Genomic DNA, 17,620 nt, shown 5'->3' with positions numbered 1-17,620 from the left:
AAACCAAACTGGATTTACTATGCAAACACTGCATCATATTATTGTGGGCAACCCTGTTTCAATCAATTTGTTCAATAAATTTATAGCTGTCCCAGCTACTTAACAGTGCATATTTTCAAATTCGAGGGAATATTTTATTCCATTTTTATTTTTACTTTAAGTTTTGTGAAATATTAGAACTTAAAGTTAAAAATACTGAATGCATGCAGTATTTATATTTATCTTCTGCGTATGTGCAGTTCAAAGCCACACCACTTCAGTAATAAAAGACTTCTACAGGAACCAAATGATGACTCTAAACATATACATCATTTACACGAGAATTTCCGTTCGGTCTGAAATGAGAAGGATATGATGTTGGTAGGGACCCACTGTTGATAAGCTGGTTAGAAATTATAAATGAATGAAGTTTTGTGCATTTTTAAATAACCTTCAGGCTTTAAATTTGGAAGAAGGGTACAAATTACTGGTGGTGGACCTAATAATTTTATTTTTTTTAAAAATCAGATGCAGCCAGTAGTCCCACAGGCTTAAAAACCTTACAGTTTTGTAGTCCAAAAACAAACTTTGGTAGTCCCAGGATGAGATCTTTGGATTTATCCCCCCACTCCTCAGAATGATGATCTGCTCCAAATGTTGGTTTTCCTGCAGAAGTTCATAAAGTCATGGCAACCATTTTGTAGAGAGCAGCGCCCTTTGCAATGTACCCATCACTACCAGCTCTGGTCTTGCATAAATATTTAATATAGAATCTTACCCTACACCACTATTTTCTAATTTGTTATATATATATAATGTTTTGGCTTGATCTTCCCTCAACGCTTATGGCACTGTTTTCATTCTCATAGTTAGCACTATTGGTTAGAGTCCAGAAGAGCTATGGGATTGTTTGTTAGGCATTGAATGGTCAGCTGGCCATTCGGCTGGCCTTTAGCACAAATTTGGTATTACTGCTCCTACTAAACTATCGGAAAATTGCCATGAAACTTGACACATACATTCATCCCATGGTTTGGTTAGTCCTAAATGAAAATGGTGCTTTACTATCCCTACGTTTCTTTATGTTAATGTGATAAAAACGGCTCAAAACTAATTCTCCCACATAAGCAATCTGAAACATCTCTTCTCTAAAATAAACAAATAAATAAAAAGTTGAATTGTGAATTTGTTACACAAACCCACCCACCCAATGTGGTGCAACTGAAGAAACCTTGACTAAAAAGACGACTAGTTTATAAGGGTAAATCAAGTAACTGTTTTATTTTTTAATTTAAATTCATTTTCATGTCATTTTACTTTGTTGTTGTTGTTGTAGGGTTTAACACCATTTTTCAGCACACGATAGGCTATACATGGCGGCCAGTATTAATGGTGGAGGAAGAACCCGGGAAAGCTCCCAGAAAGAACCACCGACCCACGAGAAGCTACTGGCAAGCTTTCTCACATACCCACGTTGGCTGAATCCGAGACTCGAACCCACACAGACAGTGGTGAGATGGCAGTGATCCGTGTTTTGTAAAACAAACATTCATCAGTTTTAGCAATACCATTTAATGACTGAATTGTGCAGTAATCATTCAACTCTTCTCCAGTGTCTGCAAAGCTATATTCAATATATAGACCAATACTGATTCAATGCAGTTTAATACCTATGTTACCATATTGCTGCTTTGTCCCCCTAAAAAAATAAAAACAACAAGTCTTGGAACAAATGTTCTATTTTTTTAAACTTCTGATTTAGAAACAGCACAATTACATTTTTGTAACAGGAAAATACATTTTATTTATATCTGAAGCTTTAAGAACTGAAATTTAACAGTTTTACAGTAAAAAGCTCCTTACACGTTTTAACAGGTTTTACTGTAAGAAGCTCTTTATCTGAAGGCAGAAAAAATAGGTTGAAGTGAGAAAGGGCAATTAAATATTGCTAGAGGCAGATACATTTAAGAATGTATACTTAATCCAACTGTGAAACTTCTCACAAAATAGAAGTGAAAGGAATGAGTAAGTAATGACACTAGTGACTAAGTAAGAATTAAGATGTATGCTCCAAATGCTTTTCTAACAAAGCATCTACCATAATACTAAATGGCACAGGTATATATTAAGTGAGCTTAACACAATTTAGATGATTTTTCTTCTTTGAAAAAAAAGTTTGTTAAAAATATTCTTGGCAATAGCAGTCACACAATACAAACCATTATAACTTATCCTAGGCTTGGTGAGACACATGACCAAATGACATTCAATATCTTCTGGGGGTATAAACTTTGAGCAGACTGGACACTTGATACCTGTAAATACAGAACAGGAAAGTGTAATTTTGATACAAAGAGATATCTGGACAATAAATATTATTGTTTTTCTACATAACAGTCTTTATGCAGAATGTACTTTGACTTTGCAAAACAGTACTTATTACCCCCGTCAAAAAAAAGTCAGACAGACCACCTGCTGATAATGATAATGGTGTGATCCATATAACATAGAAGTGCCTTTCACACATATTTTTACAAGATCTAGGGTATATATTTGCTCATAATTCAAGTCATACTGCAAACAACATAGACCCTGATCTGCCATACCAGCTAATCAGGGTCTATGTCATTTGTTCTACTGATTTATCTTATACCCAGATCTGCCAGCTTATATAACTATACAACAGCAGATCTAGGTCTGTGCAAGATAAACTCTGATTATAAGCTACTATATAAGGTAACTGTACTAACAAGCTAAATTTTAGAAATAATGCCAAGCAAATGACATTATGGGAAAAAATTAAGCAGCCCACACAAATTTTATTTATTTTTGTCTTCCAGTACATCAAGCTGACAGCAGGATGAAATTCAGCTTGTTTTCTCCTTCACACACTAAAAGAATGCTTCCAACATGCAAATTTTACAAACACTGGAGGTTTTAATTTATACTCTATCGCAGGCAGCCAAAAATAAATGACATCTGAGCTAAATACTTGCTCCGAGGGTTTTTATGCAAGTATCTCAAAAATTCTTGGTTCAGTTACAGGTATGCAGCTAATGATGACATTGTGCTGCCTTCCAGCAATGACACCTGTGTAACCTGTTACAGAGGGAATTGATCTTGTGCATTATGCCATATATGCTCAATTACTGGTGCATTAAGACATTGTTTTACAACTGTTGTTAATATGATCATTTCATTTTCAAGTTGTAATCAACACTCCCACCCCCCAAACACATGCATGGTGAAAGAATATTATATAGATCTGAGCTGTTGTTGTTGTTGTTGGGTTTAACGCCATTTTTCAGCACACGATAGACTATACATGGCGGCCAGTATTAATGGTGGAGGAAGAACCCGGGAAAAACCCAGAAAGAATCACATACCCACATAGGCTGAATCTGAGACTTGAACCCACGCAGACAGCGGTGAGATGGCAGTGATCCTTAACAGAGATCGCTTTAGACCACTCAGCCACTCGGGGCCCCGATCTGAACTGTAGTTCATCCTTTACTGGGAATCAAAACCAGGTACACTAGGAACCCATAATCTTAAATGCATACAAAAACCCCATTAAATCTCTTAAGCCAGGTGTCAAACCCCTTAAAAGGATGGGACATAGCAAAAATACTCACCAGACCAACTGTAAATAACTCTCCTCTAAAACTAGAGTTATTTTAGCACTAAAAGTAATTTCTTTTTTCAGACACAGGGCCAGGGAAAGTAGCTTTAAAAATATAATTTGTCCTTACTCAAAATAAATTTGTCCAATAGGGCCATTTTTTAAAATACTTGTTTGGACAAAATGTTGAAACTTGGAGCAAAAAAGAACTATTTACACTGTCAAATTTGGATCTATTTCTGAAAAAGAACTGTGTACGACTTTGTCTACTAAAATTCAGATTTGATTCCATTTCTTCAGTGCAACATTTTCTCCACATCTTAATGCGAACCAGTACTAAGTACTGTAGTTTCGTTTTCTGGTCACTACTAAATTCCCCATGCTTCTCAATCAAAGTTGATGACAGAAGTCAAGTCAGGAATTTTTTTTAAAATAAAAGTATCATTCAGCAAAAACAGTAGCTTCAAATTTTGTAATTAGTTCCTGTCATAGTATTGTGGGTATGTCACAATTACATAAAACACTCTGTATATCAATAAAATCAGTAACTACCAACTCTTTGAACTAAATGGATTAAAATACAATGTAAATATCTAAGTTCTTTTAGGGCTAAAAATATTTTGTACTGGAGGCTTTTATAAGGAGTTAATCCTAGGGCTTAGCTTAATTGTCAAGTCCATACTGCTCGATAAATTTATCCGATGATGCAATACCAAGTCAGTGTAAGTATACACAGATGACCAATGAAATATGGAGAATGGAATTAGTACTGTTCCCCATTCGAAGGTCATGTGCTTCACTTTGTACACAACGTTTAGATACATTTAAGTAGATATCTTTACAAAGCGGAGGGACTTGTCTATAAAAATAGAGACCCAACATGGTGCTGAAAAATAATTATTTAATAACATCTTTCTGGAACTTCAAAGTAAAGATGGTGCATTTCAGTGGTAGACTCGGGGTTTCTTTCACACAAATTTGGAGGAAAAAATATGAATGATTTTGATTTTTAACGTAGCTTTAACAATTTTTCAGTCATATCGCTATGATGTCTGCAGTGTGGCAGCTTGTATTGATGTCTAGCACTGGGGCATGATGTCCCACCCAGTCACAATATCCTGACACCAGGCTGACCAGTCCTAACACTAACATCTTAATGCTGAGCGCCAAGCGAGGCAGCTGTTAGTACCATTTTGAGAAGTCTTTGGTATGACTCAGCCAGGGTCCAAACCCACTACCACCAGTATCTGAGGCGGAAGTTCTAAACCACCGAAGCGGCCTAGAAGAAAAAAAGTGTTATCTATGGATTATCAAACACTGGGGAAATTGCTATTACAGAATTCTACATGAAGATGTGTCATAAAAAGTGAATTTGCATGGGGAAAAATATTACAATACAACCTGGCATTGAAACTGTTGATGATTTATTTTATTTTTGTGGGATTTTTTTTAGTGTTACTGTAGGGGTACAAGAATGTTGACTGGTATGAGGCAAACTGGGAGGAGATGGAGCCCGTGACTGAGGCAAAGAGGAAAGCCCTTCTGGCATACAAGGCTGCACCTAGCCCCAGAACACTACAAGCTCTCAGGATTGCAAGGAACAACGCCCAGAAGACCGCCCACCGATGTGCCAACACCTACTGGCTGAACCTTTGCAACAGAATACAGACAGCTGCCGACACCAGGGATACAAGAGGAATGTATGAGGGTATCAAAAAGGCAACAGGCCCCCCCAGCTACAAGACCGCCCCCCTCAAGTCCAAGACGGGTGAAGTCATCACAGACCAAGGGAAACAACTGCAGTGATGGGTTGAGCACTATCTCGAGCTATATGCAATCCAAAACAATGTCACTGGAACTGCCCTGGACGCCATTCCAGACCTGCCTGTCATGGAGGAGCTAGACACACAGCCCACCCTGGAAGAGCTCGGAAAAGCCATTGATTGCCTTGCCTGTGGTTAGGCTCCTGGAAGCGACGGCATTCCGCCTTAAGTCCTCAAGAGGGGAAAACCAGCACTGCTCCAGCCCCTACACATACTCCTCTGCCTTTGCTGGGAACAGGGATACATCCCACTGGACATGCGTGATGCCAACATCGTCACTTTGTACAGAAACAAAGGAGACTGTAGTGACTGCAACAACTATTGGGGCATCTCCCTCCTCAGCATCGTCGGAAAGGCTTTCGCCTGTGTTGCCTTGGCTCGCTTGCAGATCCTAACCTCCCACGTCTACCCAGAGTCCCAGTGTAGATTTCGAGCCGGCAGGTCAACTGTAGACATGATTTTCTCACTACGTCAGCTGCAGGAGAACTGTCGCGAGCAGCAGATGCCCCTCTACATTGCCTTCATAGACCTGACGAAGGCGTTTGACCTGGTTAGTCGGAGTGGACTCTTCAGACTCCTGCAGAAGATTGGCTGCCCCCCACGTCTGCTTGCTGTCATCATGTCGTTCCACGAGAACATGCACAGCAGTGTGCTTCAATGGCGCAACATCTGAAGCATTCCCAGTCATCAGCAGAATCAAACAAGGCTGTGTCCTCGCGCCTAAGCTCTTTGCCATCTTCTTCTCCATGCTTCTCCAGTACGCATTCAAGGACTGCAGCGAGGCAGTGTACATCCATACCAGGGCTGACGGCAAGCTGTTCAACATCTCCTGTCTCCGTGCTAAGACTAAAGTCACAGAGGTACTCATCCGTGAATTGCTCTTTGCCGATGATGCAGCCCTGACATCACACACGGAAGATGGACTTCAGCAGCTGGTATGCTGCCTCTCCCATGCTTGTAAGGAATTTGGGCTGACCATCAGTTTGAAGAAAATGAACGTCATGGCGCAGGACGCAGACTCCCCTCCCTCTGTCACCATCGATGGGTACAACTTGGAAGTTGTCGAGAACTTCACATACCACGGGTCTAACATCACCAGTTCACTCTCCATTGATTCTGAGGTGAACAGCAGGATTGCCAAGGCAGCAGCAGTGATGGCCAGATTTAACCAGAGGGTCTGGAACAACCCCAACCTCACAGAGAAGACCAAACTGCGTGTCTACCAAGCCTGCGTGCTCAGCTCACTTCTCTACAGCAGCAAAACATGGACCACCTATGCAAGACACGAGAGGAAACTCAACAGCTTCCACCTGAGATGTCTGCGGTACATTCTGCACATCCAGTGGCAGGACAAAGTACCCAACACAGAGGTTCTAGAATGCGCCAACATGAACAGCATGTTCTCCATTCTCAGCGAGAGGCGCCTTCGCTGGCTTGGCTATGTCAAGAGAATGGACCCAGGCCACATTCCCAAGGACCTGTTATATAGGGAGTTAGCAGAAGGTGCACAACCAACTGGACGACCACATCTGTGCTACAAACATGTCTGCAAGAAGGATATTAAGACAGCAAACATCAATGTCAATGACTGGGAGAGCTGTGCAAACAACCGTTCCAGCTGGCGTCTAGCTGTCAGGCAGGAAGTACAAAATGCAGAGGAAGAGAGAAAAATAAAACAAGCTGAAAAGAGAGCTAGAAAGAAGGATAAACAAAAGCTTACTTTGGAGCTACGCCATCGTCTCCTGTAGATGGAAGGATGCCAAGAATTGTAGGGGTACAAATTATAAAATTATATGTATATAATGTTTAAACTTAACATTCAATTTCCTGACAAATATTTTCTTTTTCATGTGATATTATAACTAACACAATCTAGATATGTAATAAAATAATAATCATGTACTTTTTCATCCTTTTGAAAGTGAGGGAGTTCATGCCAGGTACTCAATACAAAAAGGCTTGGGGCAAACCTGGCCTAATGATCACATTTATTAGTCACCTGGTCATGACATCTATTTCCCCCATGCAATTTCCTTCATTAAAGTTGTGTGCTCAACAGCAAGGTGCTTTTTAACTAAACAATGGTTGGTTTCTTACGGTATTAAGCAGTCACTTTAGTACACTGACCAGACAAATAAAATGCTTTTTGTTCCAAGAAAGGCACTGTTCAGGTAAAGACACGTCAAGTGAACTAATGTGCAAACATGTCTTACAGGTACACCTTACCTTGTATTTACTGAACTCCAGTTAAGGTTTGTGTAACATTAAATTGGCTAAATGCTCCAATGTTATTTTAAGAACTGAATCAAACAGCAATATTGTTTAGAAAATGCATTGTTGGAATAAACTGTCATGGTAAATTGTCTTTCATATAACCAAGCTATTCCACCATTCACACACATACATACTTGGAGGGGGGTTGGGTTTGCAATGATGACTGTATTATATGTATTGATCAGAAAAGATTCATAGCATCCATAAAATTTTCTTCATTTTCAGTCTTTGGGTGTGAAGATCTTGATTAAGCTGTTTCTACGTGTACATATGGTTTATTATGTGAAAAATCAAATTCAACTTTCAAACATTTCTGATGAATAGGTGGATTGTAATTATTGTAATATTTGCAAAATGGCACAAGAAAAAAGAAATACTAAAGCATCATAATGCACATAATAATATCAGCATAAATCTATGCACTAAATGCATTGTGGGCTGAAAAAAACAACCAAAAAAAAAACCCAAATAGTCAACATGTACTGTATCAGATCTTCATTAAGTATCCATCCATGTTCATGACGAAAATTAAAAAAAATATTTCAGGTTACTCAGTTTAATCCACAAATAGATAAACATTACTGTAGCTACATTGTATGTTCCTATAATGTTTTTGAAAAATGTTCTTTTTTCCCCAAGGAGTTATTTATACTTTTCTGGACATTACACTAGGAATAAACTAAAACTTTCTATGTAAAGATAGTATGGATTTACCATTTCTGAAATCGGACTATAAGTAGTTTTCTTCCCTTATGAAAATAACTGATTCTAACCTGTATGTGATATATGCTTGACTTATAGGTCTCTTTGAAGTCACTTATAATTTGAATATGTAATGAAGTGAAATGTCTGTACAATGTATATGCAAGTATAAGAAAAACACAAGTGACATTTCACATGTTAATTATAGGTCTTCATCAGCAGAGGGTAAATGTATATCCATCGATACTGTCAATTCCTGATCAACAATCTATTGCACAAATACGTAAAGTCCAGTGCTACTGTGATTTTTTGCCCCAAATAGTCAGAACTTTCCACCAGATTAATAATAGCTGTATAAGAATGGTTATTTAACATTATAAAGCTTTAAGACTTAAAAAAAGAAATACAGATCTAATTTATCAAACCTTAAGTAAAGCAACTTGTATCTGTGCTTCTATGTGTGTCTGAATTGCAAAATGGGGACAGGAGTGAGAATAAACATCAATACATTATGGGTACACCTTGAAACCGGAATTTTCTCAGCATCCAGGAGTACATTATTTCCTATGATATCATCAAAAACAAAAAATTTAAAGTTACATGGCCAAAAAATATTGTTAAAAAAGAAATCATAGAAAATGTGTTATTTGTATTTGAATGTAGCTTTAACAATTTTTTAGTCATGATGTCTGCAGTGTGGCAGTTTATAGTGATGTCTAGCACTGGGGCATCATGCCACATACATAAGCATCATGTCCCACCCAGTCACATTATCCTGACACCAGGCCGGTCAGTCTTAACAATAACCTCTTAATGCTGAGTATCTAGTGAGGCAGCTATTTGTACCATTTTTATAAGTCTCTGGCATGACTTGAGTTCAAACCCGAAACCTCCTGCATTGGAGGCAGACACTCTAACCACTAGGCCACCGGAATGGTAAATCAATAGAAAATATTTAACACATTCATATGAGTAAATAATAAAAAATAATTAACTGACTTGAAGAAAACATTTCAACTTGGAATATCTGGACATAGGCTTGATTACCAGGGCAAATGCTATACAACATAATTTATGCTCTCTGATTTCCAGAACTAGAACCATGGTGCTATAGTTTGCAGATGGAATTCTGTTATGCTAATTGGTACTTTATTCTGTTTCATTTTGCTTTACAACATCATGTGATATACACAAATATCCCAGGATTTACACATTTGCAAATAAATTTGTAGACAGCATTCATTAATAAGCAAAGGTACAATGGTTATCAAATCCACAAAAAAAAAATTGAACATGCTCTCAAATGCAGCAGTCTGTTCAGTGTAATGGATTCTGACAGATTCAAATTTAGCAATCTGCCCAGTGTACTGTGTAATGGATTCTGACAGATTCTAATTCAGAAGATGTTTGCTTGAAGAAATATTTTTTTTACTACTTTGGAAATAATCTACCTTTTATTGTTATCACTTTTCATGAAGGTGGGGCCGGGTGACAGAGTGGTCTCAATGCTTGCCTTTATCAATCACTACCATCTGTATCATGGGATTGGGTCTCCAGCCTGACCAACAAGAAAGCTTGCCGGTAGCTTCTCATAGTTGGTGGTTTTTCCAGGGGTTACCCAGGTTCTTTATCCACCAGTTATGCTGGCTGCCATGTACAGCCGATTGTGTGCTCAAAAATGATAATAAAACCCAACACAACTTGATTTTTAATTCAGCCAAATATCTGATGCTGTGCAAGCTGGTTCTAATGTGGTGATTCATAGTGACAGACTAATGTACTCTGATCATTTCCTTTAAATGAAGTGTATAAGATTTGTATTAGTAGCCTTTACTTGCATGTATTCTATCAAACCTTTTCGTACTTGAGGATATGGTCTTCTGTCAGGCTAGCGCGGGTTAGGATTCAGCTGGATTGTGTTAAAAATCCAAAATCATAATGTTTAACAGGGATTTATTAATCAGTTATAAGTGTAATAAGTCAATGAGTTACATTTCACTTACAGTGACTTTATGCCAATGACCTTTATTTGTCAGGTCTGGCGCAAGTTGCTGCCATAGAGCCCCATATCAAAGACTGAAGAATATAGAGACTGTAACAGTTGACATTAGATTGAAAAGAGAAAATTCCATGCTTAATGAAACCAAGTGTTCATTGACAAACAGCATGAGACTATCAAATTCACTGGCTGACAGAAATGTCTCACTGATTTTGATTAGTTAGTGATCAATCGTAAGCACATGGGTTGATTATTAATGCAAAATGTAAAGACAAAATCTGCAGCAAAACCACTGATGCATTTTTTTAAAAAGAGCATGCAGGGAGAAAAAAAATGTATAGACTAAAATATCCAAAATAAATTCTAGAGGGGAATGGTTAAATGAGCACAAGGAATTCATATTCTGGTATGGCATGCTTAAGACTGGGATGATGACAATGAATGGATTGTGGACTTGTTAATTTCTGCAATCAATATGAGGAGATCTTGAGCACAAAATAAATAACAAATTATCAAATTATTCTTCACAAAGTTTGTAAGTAACATTTGTGTCATAATGTGTTATGTTCAAAAGTTGGATAATTTTATGCAAATCTACTAAATTTCGACCATGTTTGACCTTGCAAGGAAAGTACACATGCTGACCTAATACATGATACGAAAAGTCAAAGCATTTCAAACAGTTCTCAGGTCTTTATAAATTGGTTTGGTGTTATAATGTTAGGTAGTATGATAATGGCAGTTTTGAATTTTGTTACTGAACTAGATTCAAGACTTCCACCTCACCCACTTTGTCCCCATACTATGTGGACATACCCCATATGTGAAAGTTACTCATACATGATCCTGCAAGTGGAAAGTTATGTATTCCAGAAGACTTCAACCTTGATCAGTAATCAATAAAATTGCTTTTATCATACTATCATGTATATATCCGTCAACATGACAAGTATAAATATGATATGACGTGTGCAATGCACGTACATCCATTGGCCATTGTTATGATCTGCATCAATGTTTGCATGGTAAACAAAGCAATTACTATTAATGGAATTGTATCACAGACACATTTGTACATGAGTAGCTCTAAATACAAATACAGATACAAGTAAAGGCATGAATACATAAGCAAAGACATATGTGCATATACATGATTTGCATCAACGCTCATGCGGTAAACAAACTGATTGGGTACAACATAATTGGTGCATTGATGCGTTATCCCATTAGCTCTTCTTAAATTTGTTATTTAATGCCACATAAAAATTCCTTTCAAATGTTTGCCTCCTTTTGACCATTGTTTTTCCACAAAATACGCTTTGATTTTTGTAGCAATGTCAGGCTACTACTGAAATCATTGCAAGTGTTGGGAGCTTTTGTAATGATGTCACAATATTAGTTGCTGATATTTTTTTTATCCAGCTGATATTTTGTCTTCCACAACAATAAATCCACACAATATGATTTGGAAATTGTCAAGCATGGGGTTTTGATTTTCCTTCTTGATTTAAGATGTTTTCATGGACTTAATACTATTGATTATGGGCTGTTAATCGTTTTTGTCGATACCTGATGTTTTTATCGATACAATCAAGTATAGGCTGCAGATCTCTCATGTCAATACCAGATGTGTTTATGGACTAATTGCCATTAGTTCAACCTTTGGTTGTCGAGTCACTTATCATCACTGTCAATCTTGAATTGACTGAACTGCCTACAATCTCAGATTTTTTAACATTCAAAGCAATGCTTTCAATGCAATCAACAACTCACACTGTAACTTGTTTTGCGATCAGTGCAGTGTCTGACACAAGACCACTAGCACTTTTGGTCAGATTAACCTGAATCATGGTGGCAATTCTCCCAAAGTCTGGTGCGATATTGTAAATGGTACCATGGGCATCTTATTCATGCCAACCAAGAAATGTTCTCAACAACTGTGCAATATCAACCACTGGAGATCGGATTGATATAATATTAATAGCAATGTTTAACTGATCAGTTGAAATGAGTTCACATGACACATAACCTTAGCATTAATGCCAACAGACTTTTTTTCGTTTATACCACCCAATTTCTTTTATTCAATGGATGTAATTAATGTGACAATGCAAAGCGTGTGATTTTAATTCAATGTAGAAATACAACAAATACGTCTGAAAGTCATATATCAAAACAGTCGGCACTTAATTAGGTTCTCACATAAATGCTTGTGGACATTGATGTTATGGCTGATTGACATTTTTCACATCGTAGACATTGATGTTACGGCTGACTGACATTTTTCACATCGTGGACATTGATGTTACGGCTGATTGACATTTTTCACATCTGAATACATGAGAGCATATTGCGTTTATGATGCTTCACTTAAAGTTAAACCAAACTAAAAGATATAGCACGAATTTCCCTTGACAAAACATATTTCATTGGTATTTATTTATTAAACTGCTGCCTCCAGTAGGCATTAGTGATATTTTCAATGATCAAAATTTAATTTACTGTATCCTAAGAATGTTGTTTGGAAAGAAATTTAAGAAAATATGACTTCTTATTAAAAGATGAGAATTTCATCGTGCTGATTCCAATTTTTGAGTACAATTGCCCATGTTTTGATGGCAAAATGAGAGCTATATCAAGGTTTTGATGGTAAAATGAGAGATATATCAAGGTTTCAGTTACAATTTTGATCACGATTTTCTCCATGTTCAACAAATTGTGGCTAGGTTTTTTCATTTTCTAGTACAAATAATGGTAACTATGCCTGATCCCATGTCATAAGCAGGTATGTGATTTAACAGGTCATGAGTTATTGAGGTGAGTGATAAAGTATGACAATAGTGGTGTGTTGATTATTCATCTAGGTTCCATATGACTTTCTTCTTGCATGTGCATGTGATATGAGGAGAAAGTCATAGAGATGGGGGTGGGGGTAAAAGGCTTTAACCTAGATCAGTAGTAAAATCCATAACTGCTACACATTTGTTTTCAGACATGAAGAAGCTACATGTTTAAGACTGCCTCATGTCATGGAACCCAACTGTTTCTGCTGAATGTCAGACAAACTGAAAGTATGCATACTTTCTTGCCACAGTTGCATCTATTTTTTATAATGGTCTGTGAATGGAAGTTGTTTTTCTTTCATTAATATAAATACATGTAGTAATGAACTGGTGAACAAGTTCAACTGATACGATATTTTGTTGTAAATTAACTCAGACTAGTCTGAGTACTGCAACTGATTTTTCAAGCACTTCAGTTTTTCCAACCTCTGTTCCTGCTAGATAACATATGTCAATTGTTTCCTGTCCTATATACTCTTTAGGCTTCAAAGTTTAAATAACGCCTTTTGATATCAAACTGTTAACAATTTCAAAACAATAATTATTTCATGAAAATCAAAAATCTGTTGTCAAATGCAATCAATACAAATTACAACACCATATTAAGGGCCAACTGGATAACAGTGACTGCACTGTCCAAAGTCAAATTACAACACAATATTAAGGACCTATTGGATAACACTGACTGCACTGTCCAAAGTCAAATTACAACACCATATTAAAGACCTATTGGATAACACTGACTGCACTGTCCAAAGTCAAATTACAACACCATATTAAGGACCTACTGGTTAACACTGACTGCACTGTCCAAAGTCAAATTGCAACACCATATTAAGGACCTACTGGATAACAATGACTGCACTGTCCAAAGTCAAATTACAACACCATATTAAGGATCTACTGGATAACACTGACTGCACTGTCCAAAGTCAAATTACAACACCATATTATGGGCCTACTGGATAACACTGACTGCACTGTCCAAAGTCAAATTACAACACCAAATTAAGGACCTACTGGATAACACTGACTGCACTGTCCAAAGTCAAATTACAACACCATATTAAGGACCTATTGGATAACACTGACTGCACTGTCCAAAGTCAAATTACAACACCATATTAAGGGCCTACTGGATAACACTGACTGCAATGTCTAAAGTCAATGGATTGATAAATTACATGTGGGTTAAAAATAAAATGCGAATTAATAATGACTTATAAAGAAGACCAATTACACATCAATTATATTAAATGACATAATGAGACCATGGATGATTCCAAACATGTTATATGAACAAAAAATGAAGGACACAAACATTTTAATAAATAACCCAAATTAAGAATATTTACCCAGTAAAACTGCAAAACAAGGTGTACAAAAAATACTGTTCAATTAAAGTTTCAAGCTGAAGATTATTTTTTTGGAGTGCACGGCTACAATATTTAAATGTGTAAATAGCTTAGCTGCTTGTAAACATTTACAAAAATCGGTACATATGTACAGATTTTGTGTACATGTGTATACATACGACATGCAAATGAATGTCAGTGATACATAGGAATACTGATTCCAATTAAATTTTATATTACCAAATCTCGGCTTCTGATGATTGTTTAAATACATATTCTTAAAGTATGCATGATTTTCACGCTGAAAGTGACATTGCTTCAGTAGCAACAAAAAAAACCAAGCTGATGAAGACTGGCTGTACCGCACATTATACAACAGGTTGCTGACACAGTGCATCTAGACATATTTATCCATTTTCCACATCATTCACATGTATGTAGTTGTTGGAAACAATATCATGAAAATTCCTAAATTGTTAAATAAATTCAACAAAGACGTATCTTAATGAATCCCTTCATAATGAAAGACTTGCGGTAATTAAACAACTACAACCTGTGCAAGGTACATCATGTACATTATAGCTGCAGTCATTTGTTAAATAAGCCAAACAGGTAGAGAGGGGTGAACATGTGAGTTTCTGTTCATTTCCATTAAATGGCATTATTTAGGTAAGACCAAAATAAAAATATGTGCTTCTGAGTGCACTAGTTTGAAAATTAGGATTGGCATGTCATTTGTTTAAAACAATACAATTATATTAAATATGATTTTTTTTTTTAAACCATGTTGGAAAAGTGCTCGGGTTAGCAATGTGAAACAAGGGCAGTCAGCCAACCGGAAATGTGTTTTTTGTTTGTCCTTATTGTAATGTATTTCACATAAAGCAAAAATCATATTCTATTACATCACCAACCAGTTAATGATTGCAATATTCATGTACAGAACCAAATTTTCATTACAGTAAGACTGGTTCCTTGGTGTAACCATTATCACATTCACAACGTTATTTGGATATTTTCAATGACATGAAAAAAAACTGCTGGACAAAGATCACATTGGTGTCTTGTGTTTCATCTTTTGCACACACAAAAAAACCCACTATGCATTTAACAAAGGATATGACAATTTTAAGTTACCCAAATCCGAAATATTGTCCTCTTAATGCTGTAAAACAGATGTAAAATATTTTTAAACTTAATCTATTAAGTTGTTGAATATAGGGATTGTTGGAGGATCTCTGTATGACATCACATTTAAGTGCATGAAGAGGTCTGGTTGGCAGAATAGGACAAAATATGATGCAAATGTATTATCAAATGAAGCATGTACTTGCTATATGCAAAAGTAAAATGGGATCAAAGATTATAAATGACTGCCTGTACTGTATAAACTCACATCTAGATTGGTAAAATTTGTCCCATTCGTTTTCTTGGTTATTGTCATGTATATTTTTCACTGATATTCTCTAGGTGCCTTTTGGCATTTTGTTCTGAATCATGTTATTATAATTATTATTATTATAAAACATTCTGAAGCAGTTTCATTAAATAACGTTATAACATTCTAATATCCTAATGTGCATCCAGGATCTTCTTTCAGATCTCTCCTAGTTTACTGGTATCAATATTTTTAATAAGATCTGCCTATTTATATTCCTGCTGTCTCATTTTTTTTAAAATGATAATGTATTATTATCAACAGGTACAATTCTCTTCTAGTTAACAGGTACCAATATTTGTAATAAAATCTGCCTTTTTACTTCTTGCTATCTTGGCTTTTGTGATAATGTATTTATTACAAACAGGTAAAATTTGCTTCGTTTTGTGGTAGAAACTCAAACTAGTCAATTAACAAGAATTTACTTACTGTAAAATGTCAGTCAAGATCGTGCATGCAGAAATTATTATATTTTGGCTAGTTTATTGAACAATTTAATAGTAAATAATAATCCATTTAGTATGATAATAATAATATTTTTACACATGTCCATCAATATTTTCACAGTGGAATTAGTTTCCTCATCTAGTGTTACTTGTTTCTTAGGCAATTTATAATAATTAAGAGCTTTTATGGTATTATTGAAAATAAACATAACCTAATTGGCATTAAAATCAACGTACCTGAGAAGGAACTCTTAATCAATAATTTTCTGTTTATTAAATAATTATCTGGAATTTAAATCTCACATTAAAAACACGTTTATATGAAGTACACATGATAGTAATTCGGGATCCAAACATATCCTTTCATCTTTAGTGATTATGTTCATCTGGTGGAGGAACATAGAAAACTCAAAAACAAACATCATCATCAGTTTCAGAACCAGTTCATAGACTTTAAACCAAAGCATGCAGTTATGCTGAATGATATATATAATTAGTTTGACAACACTAATTAGTTATCAAATATTGATTAAGCTTATTGTCTTTTGCCAACCAAGCGAGGAACCCCCTGCATGTGACCAAGCCCAATGATGTAATGGCAACAATGGCTATTAAGCATGACAGTCCTTTAATGCGTTTCATATTCTTTGGTAAAACAGCAAAAATGGTATTATATTACATCTGGAACTAATTAATGATTATACATTTTTCAATATAGTAAAACTTGTTTTTGTGTGTCTTTGTTCTTACATAAACAGAACATCAGCTGGATATGTTCAATGATGTTGAGGATATTGTAAGACAAATATGCCGTTGGTGTCTTATGCTGCATCTTTTTTTGAACCAAATAAGGGTATGTTTTACTCATTACTTATGAGGAACAATTTCCATTCATATGGAAATAAAATGCCACTAATCTGTTTAAAATTTAAGTAACATGGTAACTGAAATCATTGAAATTAAATGAAGTTCAATAGGAGGATGACAGATAACTTTTCCAACTAATAAGCAAAAACGGAAGTATGTATACATACATATATACATACATACATACATATACATACATACATGGATTGGTTCCTGTCAGTGGAATGTGAATGCAAAGTCAAGAACACGAATACAGCTTTTGCAACTGGCCT

General features: G+C 36.0%; 1 protein-coding gene across 1 annotated transcript in view; it reads right to left on the bottom strand.

The window, feature by feature from the left end:
- The window catches only part of LOC149779959 (E3 ubiquitin-protein ligase znrf2-like), a 46,163-nt gene that overhangs the window by 27,491 nt on the left and 1,052 nt on the right, over positions 1 to 17,620 (bottom strand). Inside the window, exon 2 of the mRNA XM_089936670.1 lies at positions 2,199 to 2,294. Within this exon, the coding sequence (XP_089792796.1) occupies positions 2,199 to 2,294 (96 nt within the window). The remainder of the gene's footprint in view (positions 1 to 2,198; positions 2,295 to 17,620) is intronic.

This window comes from Sinohyriopsis cumingii, chromosome 16 (genome assembly GCF_028554795.1).
Source record: "Sinohyriopsis cumingii isolate HCF-2022 chromosome 16, ASM2855479v2, whole genome shotgun sequence".
Classification (NCBI taxonomy): domain Eukaryota; kingdom Metazoa; phylum Mollusca; class Bivalvia; order Unionida; family Unionidae; genus Sinohyriopsis; species Sinohyriopsis cumingii.
The sequence above is the reverse complement of the archived record's forward strand: the minus strand, read 5'-3'. Positions and strand labels throughout refer to the sequence as shown.